General features: G+C 37.4%; 1 protein-coding gene across 2 annotated transcripts in view; it reads left to right on the forward strand.

The window, feature by feature from the left end:
- Nucleotides 1-19,029, forward strand: part of LOC128649597 (beta-1,4-galactosyltransferase 2-like) — a 109,537-nt gene that overhangs the window by 79,952 nt on the left and 10,556 nt on the right. For both annotated transcript variants that reach the window (XR_008400681.1, XM_053702953.1), the window contains exon 6: nucleotides 12,427-12,531. Coding sequence is in view for 1 of the 2 variants with exons in the window: in XM_053702953.1 (XP_053558928.1) it covers nucleotides 12,427-12,531 (105 nt within the window). In the remaining variant the exon portion in view is untranslated. The remainder of the gene's footprint in view (nucleotides 1-12,426; nucleotides 12,532-19,029) is intronic.

Consider the following 19,029-nt stretch of genomic DNA (forward strand, 5'->3'; position numbering starts at 1 on the left):
CCTTGACAAATTTGAAACCATTAAAGACGTACCTGTTTGTTAGAAAAATAGCACTAAAGAGATTCTACAATCACTAATCAAAACTAAATACCTCCAGTGAGGTATCAGCAGTCCTAAATTGGACTGAGGAAGAGAGCAATACCTTAAAAATTTTAGAGGATCTGTTACAAGAAAATGAACAATCTGCGGACCAGCTAAATGAACCTCACAAAAAGATCAAGTGGAGGGACAAAATTAAAAATAAGTCTACATTCATGCCAAAACGAAACCAATGTTCACAATTACAAGTGTTTAATGAAGTAGTATGTGACCAAATACTTAAATTATCAAATACACATACACAACAAAATCTATCAAAAAAAGAACAAATGGCACTAAAAGATATGAAAACATGGAAAGACGTCATCATAAGAAATTCAGATAAAGGTGGTAACATATTTGTATGGCCTATTAACATGTACCGAAAAGAAACAACTAAAAGATATTTCCTGTTATCAAAAACCTGGATTTAATCCATCACAAGAATACTTACCGAAATACATGAATGTTATCAACACGACCAAATATGACAACATAATCACAGCTAAGGAATACCAATTTTTGAAAGTAACTAATCCAACCGTAGCTACTTTCTACTTAATTCTGAAAATTCATAAGAACAAAAACCACCCTCCTGGACGTCCGATTGTCTCAGGCATTAATATCCTTACAGAGAAGGCAAGCCAGTATGTAGATTTTAGACTCAGACTACCTTTCACAGATATCCTCACATGTGCAAGACACCACAGATGTCTTATCTCTATTAGAGAATGTACATCTCATGCCAACTACAGGGTTAGTAACGGCAGATGTAGAATCTCTATACCCGTGTATAAACCATGATTTAGGAATACAAGCAGTTAAATGGTTTCTATCAATGGGTTCAGAATAAGGCCCCTCACATGATGACTTCATATTACAACTACTGAGTTTCGTCCTCAAACACCACGTCTTTACATTTAATAACTGCTTTTACCTACAAACTAGAGGTACTTTCTAGGCTGGTTGGAGCACAAATCTGTATTCTCAGATACCAATACAGAATACTTGAGAAAAATTCCCCTCTGGATACGCTGTATCGATGATGTGCTCTTCCTTTGGGAGGGCACAAAGACCAAACTTGATGTATTTATGAATACTTTAAATTCAAATACTTTGAACATAAAACTAACATATGAAGCAAATCAACATTTAATCAACTTCTTGGACCTCCAAATTAGCAAAACTTCTGAGGGTACACTCTCAATGGACCTTCATAGAAAAAAGACACTCATGCCCCAAACACCATTAAAGCACTACCCATGGGTGAGTTCTTACACATGAGACGTAACTGCTCATCAGAGCAAAATTACAATTCTGTTACAAACTAAGAGCAAAAGAACTCACTGAAAGACTGCTACTGAGAGGATATAGCCAAAGGTTGATTAAAAAGTCAGAATACAGAGCCAAATGTACTAAAAGACAAGATCTGTTAAAGAAAAAGAATAAACCTAGACAAGAACAGATTAGGTTTTTTCCACCTATAACCCAAGTAGTAAATGAATTCTAAACATCTTACAGGACAACTGATATATCCTCAGATCTGATCCCATCCTATCACAAATCGTTAGGGATAAAGTACATTCAGGATTCAGGAGAACACGTTACCTGAAAGACCTCATAAGTCCAAGCCACTTAGAGAGCCCCAAAACAATAAGAACTTTTTAACATGGCTCATTCAAAGTCGGAATTTGCAGTACCTTTAGCTTAATGCCTAAAATACACAAAGTACATGATCGCTTCAATAAAAATCACAAAATCAATACATACATCAGTTGCCATAGGGAGTCGTCTATGCCTTACAATGCAAATGTGAAAACACCTATGTTGGCATGACGACCAGAAAAATAAGAACAAGACTACAGGAGCATCTGAGAAATATTAAAAATGCTGACAAAGATCTCAAAGCAGGAAAACAACTTACGTCTGTAGCTCGCCATTTTTACAATAAACATAACTCTAAACAATCAGAGTTAAAGTACTAAGGCATCCAGAAAGTAAAAATGGACATAAGAGGTGGAAATTTAGAAAATACTCTGCTACAGGCAGAAAGCAGGTTTTATTTATTAAATACAGTTCAACCTTTTGGGCTAAATGAACAGAACAACTTTAGTCCATTTCTCTAATTTAAACTGTAATAATGACAATCTAACTGACTCCTATCGGAGCAAATACCAGCAACGTATATTAGTGCAACAGTATGAGCATTCTCTGTACATACCAGTATTAAACATTTAATGGCATAAAAAATATGAATCACCTATTTGGGATAATAGATACTAGTGTAACATTACAAGTATTCTCTGTAAGTACCAACAGTGGTAAAATATTGATACTATGTAGCAAACAAGAGAGCATTGAGAATCTGTGCCACATGCATAACTAAGCCTTATTGTTATACTAGATATAGATAAAAACAAGAGACAGACTGAAACACATTGCAGTGCCCACTAATCCGCTCTAACCAAATTTTGTATAAGACCTCAAAAATTGAGATTATTTAATCAACACAGTATTTCCTCATCCTCACGTATTCACTTCTTAAAGGGATACTAACCCCTCATTTCTTTTTCTTTTTACTCATATTATCAATTTTTCTTTGTTCTCATGTTATCTTGATTTGAAAAAGCAGTAATAAAAGGGTAGGAGCCGGCCCATTTTTTAGTTCAGCACCTTGGTAGAGCTGCTGATTGGTTTGCTACATTTAGCCACAAATCAGCAAGTGCTACCCATGTGCTGAACAAAAAATGGTCTGGCTCTAAAGCTTACAGTACTGCTTTTTCAAATCAAGATAGCATGAGAACAAAGAAAAATTGATCATAGGAGTAAATTAGAAAGATGCTTAAAATCTCATGCTCTATCTGGATCATGAAATAAAAAAAATGGGTTTAGTATTTCTTTAATATTTGAGTACTAATTAGGTTAACACATTCTAGGTACAATTACCCAGATTCATGCACTTATGATTAAACTCAAGGATTCTGTATGAGTTAAATTCCCTTAAAACCGTTGTATAATTTTATATTCACTTATCACAAGCTATTGCCTTCCTCTTTATATACACGTATCCAAACACCAGTTATCACTAGATTTAGGTTATAATGACACAACCCTTTACACGTCAAATGTTACCTGCCTGTTTACATAAATTTGGGTTTTTATCTTTACACTTCAATCTTAACTCTTAATTTCTATGGATGACTGTTATTAACTCAAATTACGAATACACTATATACACTAACAATGACATACATTTTTTGTCAGTGAATCAGTGGGTAACTCATGTGTGTCTTCTTCTCTATCTTTTTTGTTTCATTTTCTTTACCATACCACCAATTGACTGCATGCGATAATAATCCCAATATGATATCTGGCAAGCAATTCCCATAACCATTAATCAATTTACATACCTACAAAATAACTCCATTACCAAGAAATTCTGCTGTTAGCGAGTGTTATAATGCTCTGAATAGACAGGATTGTCAGGACACGAATTGGATTCGCTGTCAAGTGATGATACATTGGGGGTGTGACCCAATAACGCTATAAAAAGCCGACATCCCAGAGGCACGCTCACCCTTTGAAAAAGAAGACACGGCAAAACATGTTAGGGATGCTAGGGTACTAATGAGGAGTCATAGGAGCTCCTGTGTTGTTAGACAGCCTAAGGCAACCTTACGTTTACTGTAGTTTAATTACTGATGCATATAATGGAGTGATTAACCGAGCAATATAATACTTATGTAGTGACTCAGTGTTAATGGCATATATTGATTCTGTGACATGATTGATACATACCATTACATGATTGATACATACTATATACTAATGCTACATAATGGGAACCTTCATAACACTATTACCAACGATATATCCAGTGACTTTCTACAGCATATTATAATATATTACATCCTAAGTAATACTTATGTTTCTATTATATTACAGTTGACGTTATAGCTGAATAGCTATTTATCAAGAGGTTCTTAAGGCTAATATATATAACCAGCTGCTTTAACCCATGCTGCGAATCACTGAGCCAACTCTATTTACAAGAAACAATCTATGAATCTATGGTGACTCTCTCCTTTAACCCTTACATATCCAACGTAAGGTACCTAAGTGTGATTTTAAGTTCACTTTTCCTGTTTTAATTAGTAACGCCAATAAAAGTTATATTTTAATTTTAGTTTTTGCTCTCCCATTTTCCATGTAATGCCTGTTATACAAGTTGTATTCACAATTAGCTACACAGCTTAATGTACCTGTCTGACCCCTGAGTGCTATATGTGTATTGTTTCTAAGAGTTGGTCTCTTTACCTCTCTTTAAGCTCTTGTGGAATGCATATTGGCTATACCTGTATTGTTCCAGTTAAAGTGCCAAGATAAAGCAGTCTATATTTTTAAAGCCATAGATAGTGGTATCAGTGCTATTTTTATGTGTGGAAACTGTTTCTTTAATTATGTCAAAGTGGATTGATCAATATAGTTGAATTTTATAGAAAAGTAAAAAAAGCATAGTAATAGCCCTACATCTAGTATTTAGTGTAGATTTGGTGCTTTAATATTTTGATAAAGCATGGCATACTGAAAATCAATTACAATTTTTGGTTTCATATCATTAAGCCAAGAAGAGAGGTTAATGGGGGATTCCTACATCCAATTTAATGCCTATTATTTTATTTATATGAGGGCCCCCAACCTCCAGGGCCATACCCCACACTTCATGGTCCTCACAGTGACAGACCCTCGACAGGACCCCCTCACTCTAGGTCTCCCGAAGCAACAATCCCCACATCCTGGCACAAGGGCCACATTCAGGGGCCAGGCCCCTCACTAAACCCACACTTAACTGCTTAGTTACTGATAGGACAGCTGTCAACACCAGCTTAAGCAGCACACCAGGAGCCATGGAGATGCCATTTGTGGGTCCCTCTTCATGTTGGGCCCTCTGTCCAGGTCCTATTTTCCCGGCTGATCAGTCCGCCCCTGTAAACTATTAATCCTGTTGTAATAATGAGCTGATTTTTTTTTTATTGTCCTATTTCTATATTGAAACCCAGAGCAGGAGAGATTTGTCTCTCTGTGTTAGCTGATGTTACTGTGTTTGTCTATCCTGGATTGTAAAATAATTTGTTTTATGAACCTGGCATCAAGATGCTAAACATCAAGATTTATGACAACTTTTAGTACATCCCTAGAATTATAGTTATAACTTTGTATGGCTTCACGTGGATAAATAAATCAGGCCATACTTTTTTCTTCAAGCTCTGATTGATGTACTAGCTAGCTGCATGTCACTCATTAAATTTACGGGGGTTGCACTGACCTCTAGACCTAAAGGGCGAAACCCGAAGTTTGTTAAGCATATTTTACATTCCAATCTTCTTCACATAGAAAAATAAAATATTTTTTAAATTAAAATTTTAAAACATAACAAGCCTGAATATGTAAACCGCAGCTGAGCATGGGTATTAATATTGTAGTAAAATTCAACAATGGTGGCAGCAAAAAATGATTTATTACAAAAGCACAGTCAAAAACAGCAGCAACGTTTCAGGAGAACCTCCCTTATTCATGCTAAATGATTACACTGATTTTCCACAATTTTTACACATGTACCACTAGGCGGTGCTCCAAGGTGCAAAAGTATTTAACTCTTTTATCATCCTCTTACTAGGTGCACATTGTATCTATATTATATTTTAATCTATACATAATTTAAAACCAATACAACAATTACCTATATACAAGGCTTTACAGGATCCTTACTTATAATTCCAATGGCATATTTACATACTCCAAAATCCATTTCAATGTATTCACTATATACTTATCTCAGAGATGTCTCATAAGGGAGGTTATCCCGAAACGTTGCTGCTGTTTTTGACAGTACTTTTATAATAAATCATTTTTTACTGCCACCATTTTTGAATTTTATGATATTGCCTTGGAGGAAAAGTAGGCCTCCTGGATGGCGTGCACAGACCTTTGAGTGCTTGGCTGAATTGTGTTTTTTTTTAAATTAATTTTGTGAACTGATGACACTGTACTACACATTTATTGATTACTTTAGTGAAGGTGTACATTCACTATAAATAATTTATATTCTCTTACTACCCGTTTCAACTGTAACACATATAGAGTGTGTAAATATATATATATATATATATATTTAAAAATAAAAATAAACTTTCTTCTAAGTAAGGAACATAGGAATTTAAAGTATTCCTAATGCACCTTTAACTTTAGCACAGCGCTTTTTAGGAATAGAGCATGAGCGATAAATAGAAAATAGTTTTTTTGGTGGGTCCCCTAGAAGTCTATGGGGAGATAGAATTAGAGAGGTCACAATAGTCCTGAAGTTAGCACGCCTGAGTCTTTCTCTCTCATGCTAACTTTTTAATTTAAACTTGTAATACCAGCACTAACATGGGAGCTCTATTATTTTTTCTTCAGCGCAGTTAGAGCTCAAAAGTGATAAAAAATGTTATTGCTCCACTTGTAATCTTGGCCAATGTGTTCCCAAATATCAATTTTACCTGCTGGAAAGTATTAAATTGTTTACAGATAGCCCCTTTACCTCTATTTTCATTTGAAACAGCTTTTGCCTGTTGAAACCTCCACCTATACTGAAAGTTCCAATACTGCAGTAAAAGCTATAGAAAAGCTTTGAAAACAAAAGGCATCAGAAGAAATTCAGCTCTCAGTGGGAGAGAGTCCAGCCCTTTTTTTTTAACGGCTGTTCAGGAATCAGCTTTACATATAATAAACTCTTATCTGCTGCTTGCCTGAACACACCATACTTTAATAAAGTGTATCAAATTAACAAACCCCACATTTTTTCCTGGAGGCTTTCTAGGATAAGGAGGTTTGAGTACTTGTATTTGTAGCCCATAGATATTTTGAGTGAGGGGAGAGTCATTATTGGTCATGGGTAATTAATGTTCAGGAGTACAAATTAAATAAAACCCTAGATTGACTACTTTTTGTGCAAATGTCTACATACCTCCCAATATTTCCCAGAAATAATCCAGGATGATTGGCTGGTTCAGTCATGGAATATGTGGTGAACTGGAGTAGAGCAATGCCACATCAGGATTGGAGTTGGGTAGAGCTGAGTAATGGAATGAGGGCGGGGCTAGAAGGTTCTCTGCAAAGTAGAACTTTCAATAGGGATTGGCGAATGTGTAAAGTTCCAAATTCGAATGTTAGAACAAATGTTATTACCAAAATTCGAATTATAAATCCGAATGTTGATAAGAACGAATATTCTTAAAAATTCTATAATCGAATGCTATTTACAGTTTTCGAATGTCACTTTAGAATTCTACATTCTATTTAACAAATACTATTCAGAAGTTCAATAGTTCATGTGGTAGGGAGGGAATCTAGTAAATTGATACATAATAGATACAAATATATCATTTTGAATGTTTCTATATAGAATATTGCATAATTTGAATATTACATTTAAAGAAAGCATTAGAAATACTATTACAAACATATGAATTCAAATTTTTCTAAACAAATATTTTCGAATGTAATTGTTAAATTCGAAATTGAACATTCGAAAATCAAATGTAAGAATGTTATGTAAACATTCGATACGAACTCCTAAACTGAAAGAGTTCTGTAAAATGCAGAACCGTTGGGAGCTCTGTTTCAAGGCTTCTAAAATGAATGGGAAGCTTACTAGCTCAGCGTGTAATCTTTACTTTAATGACCCTATAAAGGGACACTGTACTTACATCTCTTTCTGTCATCAATATGAAAGAGCAGCATTTAAAAAAGAAGTAAAAGCTGTTTAAATTGAAACTAATATAACTATATTGTGTACTTCCTAGTAATGCTCATCGGTGGATAAGTTCTTCCTACTATCGCTCATTCAGCATTAGTTGGAAGCGCCAATCAACCAACAAGCATTAACTGTAAGTACTTATTATTCAAATATCGTTAGTAGGTAGTGCCTTGTAATCAGTGACTATTAGTAGGACGTACACAACTAATACAATTGTATTCATTTTAGCTTAAATTCAAAACATTTTTACTTCATGTTTTTTATGCCAACACTTTATTGTATCTATTGCACATATGTGTTATTGTTTGTATCTATTGCACATATGTGTTATTGTTTGTATCTATTGCACATATGTGTTGTTGTTTGTATCTATTGCACATATGTGTTATTGTTTGTATCTATTGCACATATGTGTCGTTGTTTGTATCTATTGCACATATGTGTCGTTGTTTGTATCTATTGCACATATGTGTTATTGTTTGTATCTATTGCACATATGTGTCATTGTTTGTATCTATTGCACATATGTGTCGTTGTTTGTATCTATTGCACATATGTGTCGTTGTTTGTATCTATTGCACATATGTGTCATTGTTTGTATCTATTGCACATATTTATCATGTCTGCTATGATTGCACGTTTGTTGGTTTTTGTTTATATTCGTAATCAGAAATGTACCAAAGCTCCACCACAAAGGAGGCTGGGTCTGAGTGGGACTATGTATAAAGAGCCACTGATGATAGTACTTATTAGTGATGTTGCGAACCTAAAATTTTGCGTTTGCGAACAGCGAATGCGAACTTCCGCAAAAGTTCGCGAATGGGCAAACCGGGCGAACCGCCATTGACTTCAATAGGCAGGCGAATTTTAAAACCCACAGGGACTCTTTCTGGCCACAAAAGTTGTTTCAAGGGGACTAACACCTGGACTGTGGCATGCCGGAGGGGGATCCATGGCAAAACTCCCATGGAAAATTACATAGTTGATGCAGAGTCTGTTTTTAATCCATAAAGGGCATAAATCACCTAAAATTTCTAAATTGTTTGGAATAACGTGCTTTAAAACATCAGGTATGATGTTGTATCGATCAGGTAGTATAAGGGTTACACCCGCTTCACAGTGACAGATCAAACTCCCCGTTTAACGCACAGCAAACAACCGCAAACAGTCCATTTGCACAACCGCAAACTCCCCATTTGCACAAGGTTGGATACCAAGTGGGCCTGGCACACACGCTGGCAGGCAGGCAACTGCTATTAGATTACACTAGCAGACTGATGTTTCACAGTCAAAAAAGTTTTTTTGTAAAAAAAATTTACACTGATGTTTCACAGTCAAAAAAGTTTTTTTTTTAAAAAATTTTACACTACTGTTACAACAGATATGAGTGGTGGCACTAGTTGGCAAGTGGGCCTGGCACACACGCTGGCAGGCAGGCTACTGCTATTAGATTACTCTAGCAGACTGATGTTTCACAGTCAAAAAAGTTTTTTTGTAAAAAAAATTTACACTACTGTTACAACTAATATGAGTGGTGGCACTAGTTGGCAAGTGGGCCTGGCACACACACTGGCAGGCAGGCAACTGCTATTAGATTACACTAGCAGACTGATGTTTCACAGTCAAAAAAGTTTTTTTTTTTTTTAAATTTACACTACTGTTACAACAGATATGAGTGGTGGCACTAGTTGGCAATTGGGCCTGGCACACACGCTGGCAGGCAGGCAACTGCAATTAGATTATACTAGCAGACTGATGTTTCACAGTCAAAAAAGTTTTTTTTTTACAAAATTTACACTACTGTTACAACAGATATGAGTGGTGGCACTGCAGGCAGGCAACTGCAATTAGATGTTCTAGCCCTAAAAAGGGGTTTTTGTGGGTGCTGTCCTTACAGCAGAGATCAGATGAGTCCTTCAGGACTGTAGTGGACACTGAATACACTAGCCTAGCTATCAATTTCCCTATAAAATCAGCAGCAGCTACACTATCCCTCCTCTCACTAAGAATGCAGGATCAGAATGAATCTAAAATGGCTGCTGTCCAAGAGCTTGGAGGGTCTGGGAGGGAGTGTCTGATGCTGATTGGCTGAAATGTGTCTGCAGACTGTGAGATACAGGGTCAAAGTTTACTCAATGATGACGAATAGGAGGCGGATCGAACATCGCATATGTTCGCCCGCCGCGGTGAACACGAACAAGCTATGTTCGCCGGAAACTATTCGCCGGCGAACTGTTTGCGACATCACTAGTACTTATTAATAAAATGACAATTTATTGGATAACAAATTTAAAACAAATTTCAAACAGTACAAAAATCATGGATCCATGTGGTTAACAATGTTACATATAAAACAACAGTTCAAACAATGGATTTTACAAAGTCATTAAAATACAATTAATGGAATGAATGATATATAAAAAATTAAAACAATAAAAATAGAAATAGATGATCTTTTTTATAGGTGATGCTCAGCAATGTTACAATACTACATTCCAATATTAATTCAATTCACAAGCTGATATCGAGAATAGCGAAATTCAGTAAGTTGTATCCACATATATCAGAAAGGTGAGATAATACCCACTGCGTTCCCTAAGTGTGCTTCAGTTGTGTGTTGGTTAAATAGTGACTGCGAATGACAATAGTGTATACGTAGATTCAAATATATAATGCAGTGGCAAAAAAAGCAGTGACGTAAAAAACAGTGCCGTAAGAAACTAACGCCTAGATTTAGAGTTTTGTCGGTAAAGACCCGCGTAGCTAACGCTGCTTTTTTCTCCAGCGCACACTTAAGACACCCTTAGAGTTGTCTGAGTGGCTGCGTTAGGCTCCAAAATGGGAGCGTAGAGCATAATTTACCGCCACTTCAACCCTCAATACCATCGTTGCTTACGGTAGCGCCCCCGACATTGCCAATACCTGCATTATATTATTAACCCCTAATCTGCCGCTCAGTACTCCGCTGCAACCTACATTATACCTATGTACCCCTAATCTGCTGCCCCCAACATCGCCGCTACCTTACCTACACTTATTAACCCCTAATCTGCCGACCGGACCTCGCCGCTACTATAATAAAGTTATTAACCCCTAAACCGCCGCACTCCCACCTCGCAAACCCTATAATAAATAGGATTAACCCCTAAATATAAAAAAGATCGTCTATTTCTATTTTTATTGTTTTCATTTTTTATATATTATTCATTCCATCAATTGTATTTTAATGACTTTGTAAAATCCATTGTTTGATCTGTTGTTTTATATGTAACATTGTTAACCACATGGATACATGATTTTTGTACTGTTTGAAATTTGTTTTAAATTTGTTATCCAATAAATTGTCATTTTATTAATAAGTACTAGTGATGTCGCAAACAGTTCGCCGGCGAATAGTTTCCGGCGAACATAGCTTGTTCGCGTCCACCGCGGCGGGCGAACATATGCGATGTTCGATCCGCCTCCTATTCGTCATCATTGAGTAAACTTTGACCCTGTATCTCACAGTCTGCAGACACATTTCAGCCAATCAGCATCAAACACTCCCTCCCAGACCCTCCAAGCTCTTGGACAGCAGCCATTTTAGATTCATTCTGATCCTGCATTCTTAGTGAGAGGAGGGATAGTGTAGCTGCTGCTGATTTTATAGGGAAATTGATAGCTAGGCTAGTGTATTCAGTGTCCACTACAGTCCTGAAGGACTCATCTGATCTCTGCTGTAAGGACAGCACCCCAAAAAACCCTTTTTAGGGCTAGAACATCTTTTTTTTTTGCCTGTGTAATTTTGACTGTGAAACATCAGTCTGCTAGTGTAATCTAATAGCAGTTGCCTGCCTGCCAGTGTGTGTGCCAGGCCCACTTGCCAACTAGTGCCACCACTCATATCTGTTGTAACAGTAGTGTAAATTTTTTAAAAAAAAAAACTTTTTTGACTGTGAAACATCAGTCTGCTAGTGTAATCTAATAGCAGTTGCCTGCCTGCCAGCGTGTGTGCCAGGCCCACTTGGTATCCAACCTTGTGCAAATGGGCAGTTTGCGGTTGTGCAAATGGACTGTTTGCGGTTGTTTGCTGTGCGTTAAACGGGGAGTTTGATCTGTCACTGTGAAGCGGGTGTAACCCTTACACTACCTGATCGATACAACATCATACCTGATGTTTTAAATAAATTGTCATTTTATTAATAAGTACTATTATTAGTGGCTCTTTATACATAGTCCCACTCAGACCCAGCCTCCTTTGTGGTGGCGCTTTGATACATTTCTGATTACTGATTAACTCCAGTTGACAACTAGGTGTCAATCCATCAAAGCCAGAGGTCTGCACGTAATAGGCGCTTAGTGTATCCATACCTATCTTTTGTTTATATTGGTTTTTACATTGTACTTTGCACTTAATTAGAAAATATACTGACATTGACATCTTTTTACAGCTTTTTTTACACCAAGAAAAATTCCTTGTATATTTTTTATACTTGCTGAACAAATTATTTTATTTGATTCAATATATGGAGTATACTTGAAGTTCAGAAATTTATTCTACTTTCTTCCAGGGTGTTTGCAGTAGGAATGACTGTGGATCGTGCTGATGAAAACATTGCAAAATCAAAAGCAATACTTCACACGAGAGATAAGGGTAATGAAGAAAACAAGAACAGGTATGTGTCATTTAACATTAAAGTTATGGTAAACGCTCCCCTTTTTAAAAAGAGAACCGGAATGTTAATGATATTTTAGATAGAGTTTAATTCATCAGTTTTAATGAAGATGTATTATAACTTCATTTTTAATGTAGATATGAAATTAAAATTCCCTGTGCTCCGCTGCCAACTTCAAAAGTCAATTTTTCTGTGAACTAACAGTTTGAATTGTTCTCCAATCAACACTCTAGCTACAACAAAAAAGCCATATTCCTGATCTGATTTTAAAAAGGGAAGAGTATACCATCACTTTAAATAGCAAGGTCTATGTTATCTTCTCTTTATTACTCTACTGAGTACAATTTTACCTGTTACCTTTCTGCATCTTTCGTACTTATCCTAAAGTTATTATTTCCACCAAACCAACACATTATTTTATATTACCATCTCGAAGTGTTTAAAAGGACACTGAACCCAAATTTTTTTATTTTGTGATTCAGATAGAGCATGACATTTTAAAGTGATGGTAAACTCTTTTATTTGTAAATGACATATTTACATTGTTAATGTTATGTAATATCAAACCGCATTATTACTTTTTCATTTTCAAATGTAAATTATCAGTAATCTTACTCTTATTTTGTTCTCAAGTTTGCAACACAGCTCCTCGCCTCGCTCCGCCCCTCTTACATGTCCGTAACCAAACTTTCTATTTACTCCTCTCTCCTCCCTCTCCTTACGTCATCCGTAGTGCTCGTTCACGACTTAGATCGAATATAATATATTTTCAGAACAAACATAGGCCTAGATTTGGAGTTCGGCGGTAAAAGGGCTGTTAACGCTCCGCGGGCTTTTTTCTGGCCGCACCATAAAATTAACTCTGGTATCGAGAGTTCAAACAAATGCTGCGTTAGGCTCCAAAAAAGGAGCGTAGAGCATTTTTACCGCAAAAGCAACTCTCGATACCAGAGTTGCTTACGGACGCGGCCGGCCTCAAAAACGTGCTCGTGCACGATTCCCCCATAGGAAACAATGGGGCTGTTTGAGCTGAAAAAAAACCTAACACCTGCAAAAAAGCAGCGTTCAGCTCCTAACGCAGCCCCATTGTTTGCTATGGGGAAACACTTCCTACGTCTGCACCTAACACTCTAACATGTACCCCGAGTCTAAACACCCCTAACCTTATACTTATTAACCCCTATTCTGCCGCCCCCACTATCGCTGACCCCTGCATATTATTATTAACCCCTAATCTGCCGCTCCGTACACTGCCGCCACCTACGTTATCCCTATGTACCCCTAATCTGCTACCCCTAACACCGCCGACCCCTATATTATATTTATTAACCCCTAACCTGCCCCCCACAACGTCGCCGACACCTGCCTACACTTATTAACCCCTAATCTGCCGAGCGGACCTGAGCGCTACTATAATAAAGTTATTAACCCCTAATCCGCCTCACTAACCCTATCATAAATAGTATTAACCCCTAATCTGCCCTCCCTAACATCGCCGACACCTAACTTCAATTATTAACCCCTAATCTTCCGATCGGAGCTCACCGCTATTCTAATAAATGGATTAACCCCTAAAGCTAAGTCTAACCCTAACACTAACACCCCCCTAAGTTAAATATAATATTTATCTAACGAAATAAATTAACTCTTATTAAATAACTTATTCCTATTTAAAGCTAAATACTTACCTGTAAAATAAATCCTAATATAGCTACAATATAAATTATAATTATATTATAGCTATTTTAGGATTAATATTTATTTTACAGGCAACTTTGTAATTATTTTAACCAGGTACAATAGCTATTAAATAGTTAAGAACTATTTAATAGTTACCTAGTTAAAATAATAACAAATTTACCTGTAAAATAAATCCTAACCTAAGTTATAATTAAACCTAACACTACCCTATCAATAAAATAATTAAATAAACTACCTACAATTACCTACAATTAACCTAACACTACACTATCAATAAATTAATTAAACACAATTCCTACAAATAAATACAATTAAATAAACTAGCTAAAGTACAAAAAATAAAAAAGAACTAAGTTACAGAAAATAAAAAAATATTTACAAACATAAGAAAAATATTACAACAATTTTAAACTAATTACACCTACTCTAAGCCCCCTAATAAAATAACAAAGCCCCCCAAAATAAAAAATTCCCTACCCTATTCTAAATTAAAAAAGTTACAAGCTCTTTTACCTTACCAGCCCTGAACAGGGCCCTTTGCGGGGCATGCCCCAAGAATTTCAGCTCTTTTGCCTGTAAAAAAAAACATACAATACCCCCCCCCAACATTACAACCCACCACCCACATACCCCTAATCTAACCCAAACCCCCCTTAAATAAACCTAACACTAATCCCCTGAAGATCTTCCTACCTTGTCTTCACCATCCAGGTATCACCGATCCGTCCTGGCTCCAAGATCTTCATCCAACCCAAGCGGGGGTTGGCGATCCATAATCCGGTCCAGAAGAGGCTCCAAAGTCTTCCTCCTATCCGGCAAGAAGAGGACATCCGGACCGGCAAACATCTTCTCCAAGCGGCATCTTCGATCTTCTTCCATCCGGAGCAGGATCCTGAAGACCTCCAGCGCGGAACATCCATCCGGACCGATGACTGAACGACGAATGACTTTAAGGGACGTCATCCAAGATGGCGTCCCTCGAATTCCGATTGGCTGATAGGATTCTATCAGCCAATCGGAATTAAGGTAGGAATTTTCTGATTGGCTGATGGAATCAGCCAATCAGAATCAAGTTCAATCCGATTGGCTGATCCAATCAGCCAATCAGATTGAGCTCGCATTCTATTGGCTGTTCCGATCAGCCAATAGAATGCGAGCTCAATCTGATTGGCTGATTGGATCGGCCAATCGGATTGAACTAGATTCTGATTGGCTGATTCCATCAGCCAATCAGAAAATTCCTACCTTAATTCCGATTGGCTGATAGAATCCTATCAGCCAATCGGAATTCGAGGGACGCCATCTTGGATGACGTCCCTTAAAGGAACAGTCATTCGTCGTTCAGTCGTCGGTCCGGATGGATGTTCCGCGCTGGAGGTCTTCAGGACCGGATGGAAGAAGATCGAAGATGCCGCTTGGAGAAGATGTTTGCCGGTCCGGATGTCCTCTTCTTGCCGGATAGGAGGAAGACTTTGGAGCCTCTTCTGGACCGGATTATGGATCGCCAACCCCCGCTTGGGTTGGATGAAGATCTTGGAGCCAGGACGGATCGGTGATACCTGGATGGTGAAGACAAGGTAGGAAGATCTTCAGGGGCTTAGTGTTAGGTTTATTTAAGGGGGGTTTGGGTTAGATTAGGGGTATGTGGGTGGTGGGTTGTAATGTTGGGGGGGGGGGGTATTGTATGTTTTTTTTTACAGGCAAAAGAGCTGAAATTCTTGGGGCATGCCCCGCAAAGGGCCCTGTTCAGGGCTGGTAAGGTAAAAGAGCTTGTAACTTTTTTAATTTAGAATAGGGTAGGGAATTTTTTATTTTGGGGGGCTTTGTTATTTTATTAGGGGGCTTAGAGTAGGTGTAATTAGTTTAAAATTGTTGTAATATTTTTCTTATGTTTGTAAATATTTTTTTATTTTCTGTAACTTAGTTCTTTTTTATTTTTTGTACTTTAGCTAGTTTATTTAATTGTATTTATTTGTAGGAATTGTGTTTAATTAATTTATTGATAGTGTAGTGTTAGGTTAATTGTAGGTAATTGTAGGTAGTTGATTTAATTATTTTATTGATAGGGTAGTGTTAGGTTTAATTATAACTTAGGTTAGGATTTATTTTACAGGTAAATTTGTTATTATTTTAACTAGGTAACTATTAAATAGTTCTTAACTATTTAATAGCTATTTTACCTGGTTAAAATAATAACAAAGTTGCCTGTAAAATAAATATTAATCCTAAAATAGCTATAATATAATTATAATTTATATTGTAGCTATATTATGATTTATTTTACAGGTAAGTATTTAGCTTTAAATAGGAATAATTTATTTAATAAGAGTTAATTTATTTCGTTAGATAAAAATTATATTTAACTTAGGGGGGTGTTAGTGTTAGGGTTAGACTTAGCTTTAGGGGTTAATACATTTATTAGAATAGCGGTGAGCTCCGGTCGGCAGATTAGGGGTTAATAATTGAAGTTAGGTGTCGGCGATGTTAGGGAGGGCAGATTAGGGGTTAATACTATTTATGATAGGGTTAGTGAGGCGGATTAGGGGTTAATACATTTATTATAGTAGCGCTCAGGTCCGCTCGGCAGATTAGGGGTTAATAAGTGTAGGCAGGTGTCGGCGACGTTGAGGGGGGCAGATTAGGGGTTAATAAATATAATATAGGGGTCGGCGATGTTAGGGCAGCAGATTAGGGGTACATAGGGATAACGTAGGTGGCGGCGATTTGCGGTCGGAAGATTAGGGGTTAATTATTTTAAGTAGCTGGCGGCGACGTTGTGGGGGGCAAGTTAGGGGTTAATAAATGTAATACTGGGGTCGGCGGGGTTAGGGGCAGCAGATTAGGGGTACATAAGGATAACGTAGGTGGCGGTCGGCAGATTAGGGGTTAAAAATTTTAATCGAGTGGCGGCGGTGTGGGGGGACCTCGGTTTAGGGGTACATAGGTAGTTTATGGGTGTTAGTGTACTTTAGGGTACAGTAGTTAAGAGCTTTATAAACCGGCGTTAGCCAGAAAGCTCTTAACTCCTGCTATTTTCAGGCGGCTGGAATCTTGTCGTTAGAGCTCTAACGCTCACTTCAGAAACGACTCTAAATACCAGCGTTAGAAAGATCCCATTGAAAATATAGGCTACGCAAATGGCGTAGGGGGATCTGCGGTATGGAAAAGTCGCGGCTGAAAAGTGAGCGTTAGACCCTTTAATCACTGACTCCAAATACCAGCGGGCGGCCAAAACCAGCGTTAGGAGCCTCTAACGCTGGTTTTGACGGCTACCGCCGAACTCCAAATCTAGGCCATAGTGACACTAGAAATTAGTGTGATGTACTTACTGGCACTGCTCCAAGTAAGGAATGTATCCTAAAGTAAAAGTATACAATACATTCCTTACTTTCGAGTGCAGAGAGTGCCGTGTGAAAACTGACATAAGACGCATGCGTGAAATGAACTGTGCACGCGCAAAGTCTTATCCGGATTTTAATGCTTTATATTGGTTGGTAGTATCGTCGGGAATGATCGTAATTGCGCATGCGCTAACTGTTATATTGCTAACAGCCTGTCTAGCGACTGGAGAGATGATTGGGCACAGGCAGGGGAAATCAATGTGACGTCACGGTGGGCTGGCAAATTTACGGAACGGAGACATTCTGTATATGAAAAATAAAAGGTAAACAGCTATTTCATGTTTAGATGGAAATTGCACAGGACATTAATATAGAGTATGACAATCCAAATTACAAATTCAAACGATACTGAGTTTACCATCCCTTTAAGCAACTTTCTAATTTACTCCTATTATCAAATTTTCTTTATACATTTCACTTCAGGAGTGTAAGGGTTAATTATGAGTGATGAAGTGTATGAGGTCATGTGTGATCTTACTTTCAGTGACCCCTCCCCACGGTGTTGTGATTGGTCACCTGTGCCTATAACAGCTTGACATGCTCACTTGTTAGCTTGATAAAGGGGCAGGAGCCCCGAAACGTTGCTCAATAAAGGTGCTGTTGCTCCATATAGTGTGCTCCCTGTGTGTTCTATTGCAAGGTTCATCTTCCTGAGGTGTGTGCTGATCCTGTCACTTTTCATCAAATTTTCTTTATTCTCTTGGTATCTTTATTTAAAATGCAAGAATGTAAGTTTAGATGCCGGCCCATTTTTGTTGAACAACCTGGGTTGTCCTTGCTAGATACTGATGTTATATTTACTTGACAAAAAACATTTTCTCTGAAAAACTGTTAAAGAGACAGTGCACTGTAAAATAGTTTTCCTGGTACTTTGTTTATAAGGACTTGATAGACCAGATGCAGAGTAAAAAAATTATGGGATTTGCTCCTTTAGGTATATTTTTGTATATGAAACCACAACCTAATCAATAGGCTGAGCTTCCAGGGAGAGCAGACCTCATTAGCTTATCTCCCTATTTACGCAAAAACCTAATTTTATCACTCTATATACTGGTGAGACCAATGCAAGGGGCCCAATGATAAAGTATTGCCATGTCTGCAAGAAATGCTTATTTCTATCTTGAGAGTCTCACAAAGCATCTGCTGGGCAAAATATTATTATAAAAAAGTGGTCTGACTCTGGCTGTCCAGATAAGTGGCGCTGTGCCTTCCACAGGAAATATAAGGTGTGCTGCCTTTTGAGCAATCTGAGCACATTGCCAGTGAATGCAGATCTCGGCAGTGTGGAGGGGGCATGTTTACACAACATACTGTATAATGTGTATTCATTGAATATAAAAATGGTTTCTGTTTTGTAATAGACTCCCATGGAATGCCTATATATTTACTATGTAAG

The sequence above is a fragment of the Bombina bombina genome, chromosome 2 (assembly GCF_027579735.1).
Source record: "Bombina bombina isolate aBomBom1 chromosome 2, aBomBom1.pri, whole genome shotgun sequence".
Taxonomy (NCBI): Eukaryota; Metazoa; Chordata; class Amphibia; order Anura; family Bombinatoridae; genus Bombina; species Bombina bombina.